The sequence below is a fragment of the Apus apus genome, chromosome W (assembly GCF_020740795.1).
Source record: "Apus apus isolate bApuApu2 chromosome W, bApuApu2.pri.cur, whole genome shotgun sequence".
Taxonomy (NCBI): domain Eukaryota; kingdom Metazoa; phylum Chordata; class Aves; order Apodiformes; family Apodidae; genus Apus; species Apus apus.
In genome coordinates this window covers 5,445,213-5,453,907 of record NC_067311.1, presented here as the reverse complement: position 1 = coordinate 5,453,907, position 8,695 = coordinate 5,445,213, and the positions used below count along the sequence as shown (strand labels likewise).

The following is an 8,695-nucleotide window of genomic DNA, read 5'->3' as shown; positions in this document are numbered from 1 at the left end:
ACTCTCTGGCAACTTATGGCTTGCAAATAGCACCTGAAAAAATCCAAGAGGAAGCTCCCTGGAAATATTTGGGTTGGTGGCTGTATGCAGGCACAGTTTTCCCTCAACATCTCCATATTGCTACCTCCGTTAATACTTTACATGATCTGTAGAAGTTGCTAGGGACCATCAATTGGATTAGACCTTTATTAGTAATCACTACAGAGGAATTATCTCCACTTTTTTTTTGCTCTTAAAAGGTGAGGCTGTCTTAATGTCATCTTGGTGCCTCATGGCTGGGGCGAAACAAGCGTTAGAGCATGTGGCTGACAAAATTGCATCTTCTCATGCGCATAGGTTGTAATCTGCTTTGCCCATCTCTCTGTGATTTATAGTTCTTTCCAACTGTATGGACTGATTGGATGATGGAGAGAGACAGACATGAATCTCTTTGTCCTGGAATGGGTGTTTCTGTCGCATGCTTTTACCAAAACAGTGACTACTGCTTTGGACATGGTCATCAGTGTGATTTCCTGAGGCAGGTTGAGAATTCAGCAACTGTAGGAAAGGATCCTGATTGTATTTATTTCCCATTCACTAAGGAGGTCTTTGACACATTTTTACATGAATCACTGTCATTGCAAGCTGCCCTCACTGATTGTTTAAACATTTCAAAATTTTCTCTCCCACAGCACAAGTTACTTCATTCTTTGTCAGATCTGCATTTGCAGCCTCGTATATTGGCATCTGTGATACCGTTAGAAGGTGCCCGTACAGTCTTTGTTGATGGCCCAGGGCGATCACACAAGGCTGTGGTGGTTTGGCGACCAGAAACCGGTAAGGACTGGCAATCGTCAATAATTACAGTGGAAGGTTCCACTCGAGTGGTAGAACTGTCTGCCATACTCCATGTATTTTCCCTTTTTCCCTCAGAGCCTTTGAACATTGTTGCAAATCCTTTATATGTTGTTTGTATTATACAAAGGTGTCGCGAGCTGATATTGGGGGGCTACTGGCTGTCAGGATGCTTTTGTGACTTCCCCCCCCCGGATGTGGAGGGGTTTTTCAATAAGACCGAGGGCTCACACGTGGCGCTCGCCTCTCACAGAGGAACGGCCACTGCTGGACCATATTTTAGAGTGGTAGTTAGAGTGCACACCCCCACCATGCTCACAAATTGCTTCTAAGACCAATGTTTACTACACGAATTAATCGGTTTCTTAAGGGTTAACACAAGCTGAGGGATGATGTTTAGGGAAAATATAAATGTAAATGGCTACCAGGGACATATATATACACAGTAAGAAAGTGTCCTTTAGGAAGGTAATGCAAAAGGTCCTGTGCTTTTAAGGCGTTCTCTCCAAGAGAGGGTTGAGGACCAAAGGGAGGAGGGAGGAAGCCTGAAGTCAGTCCTCTTTAAGACGTCGTGCTGTGTGTGCAAGTATGAGGAGAGGAGTGTGTGTGTGTGGGTGATGTTACCCTCCGGCGGCTTGTCCCTGACGGCTCCTTTCCTAGCGGCAGTGGTGGTTGGTGGCCCCAGGAGTCTGTGGTTTCGGAGGGGCAGCCTCTTGCAGCTCAGCAGCGGGTGCAGCGGCAGTTGGTTTCCCAGGCAACCGGCAGCAAAACAGGGAGGGGCTCCAGCCATGACCCTAGGAGTCAGGACCCCAGCACGCTCACCACTAAGGCCCAGGCTCGACCTGGGGCAGGCAGGCAGGCAGAGTCCCAGCACCAGTGTCCGCAGCGGGCAAGTGTCCCACGCAGAAAGCATCCAAACAGGCCTCAGGGGGCCCACCTGCAGCGCTCTCCGCCTTTTATACCCCCGTGACCCACCTGTCCAGTCAGTATCACTGTCCAGAGCCAATTAGCATCCATGAGCCCCAAGTTAGGGTGGTGACTATCAGGGGCAACGTATGACTTGTTGCCCATCCTTTCTGTGCCATACCACGTGTTGTTTTGGGTTAAGTTGCCCTTGAGAAGCAAGTCTGTTTTAGTCTGTTAGCTGGGAATAATCAGCAGAAGGCCTTCGCTGGCTTAAAAGGCATTTTGTTTAGACTTATGTGGGGACAAAAAGAACAGTTTCACACAAAAGGATAGCTGACTCTTTCCTTAAGGAGGTAACAATCGCCAGGTGTTTGAATTATTTGTACAGTTAGCAAAGACGCTGAAGAGCCACAAAAATCCTTATTTTATCATGCATTTTCAGTCTCATACTACTCTGCCTGGACCAACAGCAGAGGGTAATCGTGTTGCAGAGAGTCTCACTATGGCAAGCCTTTGAGCAAGCACACCTGCTTCAAGATTTCTTTAATCGGAATTCTAGTTCCCTTTGCAAAATGTTTGGCCTTAATATGGAACAGGCTAAGGACATTGTATGTGCCTGTGCCAATTGTCAACAGCTAACTCCAGTGTCTCTTACTGAAGGTGTGAACCCTAGGGGATTACAGGCCAATGAACTGTGGCAAACTGATGTCATGCATTTTCCTGCTTTCGGTCATCAGAAATATGTTCATGTTACGGTAGACACCTTTTCTGGGTTTGTGGCTGCTATTGCGGTCACCGGAGAAGAAGAAGACCAGGAAGAAGACGATGAAGAAGGGGAATATCATGAAGAAAATAAAAAAGAAGAAGAAGAAGAATACCATGAAGAAGAAAAAGAAGATAATGAAGAAAATAATGAAGAAGAAGAAGAAGAATATCATGAAGAAAATAAAGAAGACGAAGAAGGAGGAGGAGGAGGAGCCGGAAGAGGAGAAGAAGAAGAAGAAGATCGTGAAGAAGAAGAACAAGAAGAATATCATGAAGAAAATAAAGAAGAAGAAGAAGATGAAGAAGAAGAACAAGAAGGAGGAGGAGAAGAAGAAGAAGAAGATGAAGAAGAAGAAGTTGAAGAACATGGAGAAGTAGATGAAGAAGAACATCATGAAGAAAATAAAGAAGAAGAAGAAGAAGAAGAAGAAGAAGAAGAGGAAGGAGGAGGAGGAGGATCCGGAAGAGGAGAAGAAGAAGAAGAAGACCATGAAGACGACGAAGAAGAAGAATATCATGAAGAAAATAAAGAAGAAGAAGAAGAAGAAGAAGAGGAAGGAGGAGGAGGAGGATCCGGAAGAGGAGAAGAAGAAGAAGAAGACCATGAAGAAGAAAAAGAAGATAATGAAGAAAATAATGAAGAAGAAGAAGAAGAATATCATGAAGAAAATAAAGAAGAAGAAGTAGAAGAAGAAGAAGGAGAAGGAGGAGGAGGCGGGGAAGAAGAAGAAGAAGATGAATAAGAAGAAGACGACAACGACAACCACTAAGAAGTAGATGAAGAGCATGAAGAAGACAAAGAAGAAGAGCAGAAGAAGAAGAAGAAGAAGAAGACTATGAAGGAGAAGAAGAAGAATAAAAGAAGAAAGAGGAGGAGAAGAAGAAGAAGAAAAAGAAGAAGAAGAAGAAGAATACCATGAAGAAGAAGAAAATGAAGAAAATAATGAAGAAGAAGAATAAGAATATCATGAAGAAAATAGAGAAGAAGAAGGAGGAGGAGGAGGAGTCGGAAGAGGAGAAGAAGAAAAGGAGGAGGAGGAAGAGGAGAAGAAGAACAAGAAGATGAAGAAGAACAAGAAGACAAAGAAGAAGAAGACGACGATGACAACGACAGTTGAGAAGTAGAAGAAGAAGAGCATGAAGAAGACAAAGAAGAAGAAGACCATGAGAAGAAGAAGAAGAAGAAGAAGAAAAAGAAGAAGAAGAAGAAGAAGATGAAGAAAAAGAAGAAGAAGAAGAAGATGAAGAAGAAAAACAAGAAGGAGGAGGAGAAGGAGAAGAAGAATAATAAGAAGACGAAGACCATAGAGAAGTAGTAGAAGAAGAATATCATGAAGAAAATAAAGAAGAAGAAGTAGAAGAAGAAGGAGGAGGAGGAGGAGAAGAAGAAGAAGACGACGACGACAAAGACGACGACCGTTGAGAAGTAGAAGAAGAGCATGAAGAAGACAAAGAAGAAGAAGACAATAGGAAGAAGAATAACACTATGAAGCAGAAGAAGAAGAAGAAGAAGGAGACGAAGAAGAAGAAGAATATCATGAAGAAAATAACAAAGAAGAAGAAGAAGAAGAACATAATGAAGAAAATAAAGAAGAAGGTGACAAGGAACATGGAGAAGAAGAAGAAGGCCATGGAGAAGAAGAAGAAGGAGGAGGAGGAGCCAGAAGAGGAGAAGAAGAAGAAGAATACCATGAAGAAGAAGAAGAAGAATATCAAGAAAAAAAAAAAGAAGAAGAAGAAGGAGGAGGAGGAGGACAAGAAGAAGAAGAAGAAGAAGAAGAAGAATATCAGGATGAAAAAAAAAAGAAGTAGAAGAAGAAGGAGAAGGAGGAGGGCGAGGAGAAGGAGGAGAAGAAGAAGAAGAAGACGAAGAAGAAGAAGGAGAAGAAGACGAAGATGGAGAAGAACAGGAACAAGAAGGAGGAGGAGGAGGAGCAGAAGAAGAAGAAGAAGAAGAAGACAAAAAAGAAGAAGAAGAATATCATGAAGAAAATGAAGAAAAAGATGAAGACGAAGACGAAGAAGAAGAAGAAGAAGAAGACCATGGAGAAGTAGAAGAAGAAGAATATCATGAAGAAAATAAAGAAGAAGAAGAAGAAGAAGAAGAAGAAGAAGAAGAAGAAGAAGAAGAAGAAGAAGAAAAAGAAGAAGAAGGAGTACGAGGAGGTGGAGGAGCCAGAAGAGGAGAAGAAGACCATGAAGAAGAAGAGCAAGAAGAATATCATGAAGAAAATAAAGAAGAAGATGTAGAAGAATAAGAAGAAGGAAGAGGAGGAGGAGAAGGAGGAGCAGAAGAAGAAGAAGAGGAAGACGACGATGACGACCGTTGAGAAGTAGAAGAAGAGCATGAAGACAAAGAAGAAGACAATAAGAAGAAGAACACCATGAAGTAGAAAAAGAAGAAGGCTATGACGACGACCGTTGAGAAGTAGAAGAAGAAGAGCATGAAGAAGACAAAGAAGAAGAAGATCATGAGAAGAAGAATAACACGAAGAAGAAGAAGAAGAAGAAGAAGAAGAAGAAGAAGAAGAAGATCGTGAAGAAAACAGAAGTAGAAGATGGAGGAGGAGGAGAAGAAGAAGAAGAAGAAGAAGAACAAGAACAAGAACAAGAACAAGAACAAGAAGGAGGCAGATGAGGAGGAGGAGGAGGAGGAAGAGGAGGAGGAGGAGGAGGAGAAGAAGAAGAAGATGAAGAAGAAGAAGAAGAAGACCATGGAGAAGTAGAAGAAGAAGAATATCATGAAGAAAATATAGAAGAAGAAGTAGAAGTAGAAGGAGGAACAGGATGAGGAGGAGGAGGAGGAGAAGAAGAAGAAGAAGAAGAAGGACCAAGAAGAAGAAGATGAAGAAGAAGAATAAGAAAAAGAACAAGAAGGAGGAGGAGGAGGAGGAGCTAAAGAAGAAGTAGTAGAAGAAGAAGAAGAAGAAGAAGAAGACGACCATTGAGAAGTAGAAGAAGATGAATTTCATGAAGAAAATAAAGAAGAAGAAGAAGAAGAAGAAGAAGAAGAAGATGGAGGAGGAGGAGCCAGAAGAGGAGATGAAGAAGAAGACCATGAAGAAGAAGAAGTATATCATGAAGAAAATAAAGAAGAAGTATAAGAAGAAGAAGGAGGAGGAGGAGGAGGAAGAGGAGGAGGAGGAGGAGAAGAAGAAGACGACAACGATGACGACAACCGTTGAGAAGTAGAAGAAGAGCATGAAGAAGAACAAGAAGAATATAATGAAGAAAATAAAGACGAAGAAGAAGAAGAAGAAGAAGAAGAACAATACCATGAAGAAGTAGAAGAAAAAGAAGAATATCATGAAGAAAATAACGAAGAAGAAGAAGAAGACGACGACGACAACGACGATGACTATGATGAAGAAGAAGAGAAAGAAAGAGAAGACCATGTAAAAGAAGAAGATGACGACCACGAAGTAGAAGAAGGAGATCATGAAGATCATGAAGTAGAAGAAGAAGAAGACCCTGAAGAAGAAGATGAACACCATGAAGAAGAAGAAGACTGTGAAGGAGATGATGAAGAAGAAGAATATGAAGTTCATGAGGAAGAAGAAGAAGACGATGAAGACGTAGTGAAGAAGAAGAAGACGATGAAGAGGGCCAAGAAGATGAAGAAGACCATAAAGAAGAAGGTCATGAGGAAGAAGAAGAGGAAGACTATGAAGAAGAAGCAGTCAATGAATAAGAAGAAGATGAAGAAAAGAAAAGAAGAAGACCAAAAAGAAGATGACCAGGACCTAGAAGAAGACTATGAAGATGCAAAAAAAAGATATGAAGAAGAAGAAGTCTATGAAGAAGAAGAAGACTATGAAGAAGACGAAGACTATGAAGAAGACAAACAGAAGCAGACGCAGAAGCAGAAGAAGAAGAAAAGAAGAAGAAGAAAAGAAGACCACGACTATGATGAAGAAGAAGGGAAAGAAAGAGAAGACCATAAAAAGAAGAAGAAGATGACCACGAAGGAGAAGGAGATCATGAAGATCATGAAGTAGAAGAAGACCATGAAGAAGAACACCATCAGAAGAAGAGGACAGTGAAGAAGATGATGAAGAAGAATATGAAGAAGAAGAATATGAAGACATAGTGAAGCAGAAGAAGATGATGAAGAGGGCCAAGAAGATGAAGAAGACCATGAAGAAGAAGGTCATGAGGAAGAAGAAGAGGAAGACTATGAAGAAGACGAAGAATAAGAATAAGAATAAGAAGACGAGCATGAAGAAGAGGAAGAGAAAGAGAAATCCATGAAAAAGAAGAACACCATGAAGAAGCAGCAGAAGAAGAAGACTACCACAAAGAAGAAGAAGAAGAATATGAAGAAGATGATGAAGACAAAGAAGAAGAAGAAGAAGAAGAAGTGAAGAAGAAGTAAAGAAGAAGAAGATGATGAAGACAAAGAAGAAGAAGAAGAAGAAGTAAAGAAGAAGAAGAAGAAGAAGACGACTATGAAGAAGAAGAGAAAGAAAGAGAAGTCCATGAAAAAGAAGAAGAAGAACATGAAGAAGTAGAAGAAGAAGACTACCATAAAGAAGAAGAATATGAAGAAGAAGCACCAGCAGCAGCAGCAGCAGCAGCAGCAGCAGAAGAAGAAGAAGACCATGAAGAAGAAAAAGAAGACCATGAAGAAGAAGACCATGAAGAAGAATACTCTGAAGAAGGAGACTATGAAGAAGTAGATGAAGAAGACCATGAAGAAGAAGACCATGAAGAAGAAGTAGAAGAAGAAGCAGAAGCAGAAGCAGAAGAAGCAAAAGCAGAAGACAAAGATTATGAAGAAGACCATGAAGACGATCATGAAGAAGAACAAGAACAAGAAGACGATGAAGAAGAAGACAACTATGAAGAAGAAGAGAACGAATGAGAAGACCATGAAAAAGAAGAAGACGACCATGATGAAGTAGAAGAAGAAGACTACCATAAAGAAGAAGAATATGAAAAAGAAGAAGTAAAGAAGAAGAAGAAGAAGTAAAGAAGAAGAAGAAGACGATGACGACTATGAAGAAGAAGAGAAAGAAAGAGATGTCCATGAAAAAGAAGAAGACCATGAAGAAGTAGAAGAAGAAGAAGACTACCATAAAGAAGAAGAATATGAAGAAGAAGAAGACGATGAAGACAAAGAATAAGAAGTACATGAGGAAGAAGAAGAAGACTATGAAGACGTAGTGAAGAAGAAGATGATGAAGAGGGCCAAGAAGATGAAGAAGACCATGAAGAAGAAGGTCATGAGGAAGAAGAAGAGGAAGACTATGAAGAAGAAGCAGTCTATGAAGAAGAAGAAGATGAAAAGAAAAGAAGAAGACCACCATGAAGCAGAAGAACACTATGAAGATGCAAAAGAAAGAAGACTAAGAAGAAGGCTATGAAGAAAAAGAAGAAGAAGCAGAAGCAGTAGCAGCAGCAGCAGCAGCAGAAGAACATGAAGAAGAACAAGAAGACGATGAAGAAGAAGGAGAAGGAGAAGGAGGAGGAGAAGGTGAAGGAGAAGGAGACGGAGAAGAAGACCATGAAGAAGAAAAAGAAGACCATGAAGAAGAAGACCATGAAGAAGAAGAAGACTCTGAAGAAGAATACTCTGAAGGAGACTATGAAGAAGTCGATGAAGAAGACCATGAAGAAGAAGAAGCAGAAGAAGTAGTAGAAGAAGAAGAAGCAGAAGAAGCAGAAGCAGCAGAAGAAGAAGCAGAAGAAGCAGAAGCAGAAGATTATGAAGAAGAAGACCATGAAGACGATCATGAAGAAGAAGAAGAACAAGAAGACAATGAAGAAGAAGACGACTATGAAGAAGAAGAGAACGAATGAGAAGACCATGAAAAAGAAGAAGACGACCATGAAGAAGTAGAAGACTACCATAAAGAAGAAGAAGAAGAAGAAGAATATGAAGAAGAAGACGATGAAGACAAAGAATAAGAATAATTATAAGTAGATGATGAATACAAAGAATAAGAATAAGAAGAATAAGAATAAGAACAAGAAGAAGAAGAACAAGAATACAATGATGATGAAGACGACTATGAAGAAGAGAAGGAATGAGAAGACCATGAAAAAGAAGAAGACCATGAAGAAGTCGAAGAAGAAGACTACCATAAAGAAGAAGAAGAAGAATATGAAGAAGAAGAAGACGATGAAGACAAAGAAGAAGAAGAAGAAGAAGAAGAAGAAGAAGAAGAAGAAGAAGAAGAAGAAGAAG

The 8,695-nt window shown here is 40.5% G+C and overlaps 1 protein-coding gene across 1 annotated transcript; it reads left to right on the top strand.

The window, feature by feature from the left end:
- Positions 1-765: 765 nt before the first annotated feature.
- Positions 766-7,097, top strand: LOC127395145 (uncharacterized; the record flags this gene model as incomplete). Its single annotated transcript, XM_051641614.1, is given in 8 exon segments — positions 766-816; positions 2,770-2,847; positions 3,654-3,790; positions 4,057-4,132; positions 4,345-4,671; positions 5,009-5,041; positions 5,076-5,195; positions 7,062-7,097. Coding segments are annotated over 8 exon segments (858 nt in total), but the record flags the coding sequence as incomplete, so codon positions are not given.
- Positions 7,098-8,695: the final 1,598 nt, after the last annotated feature.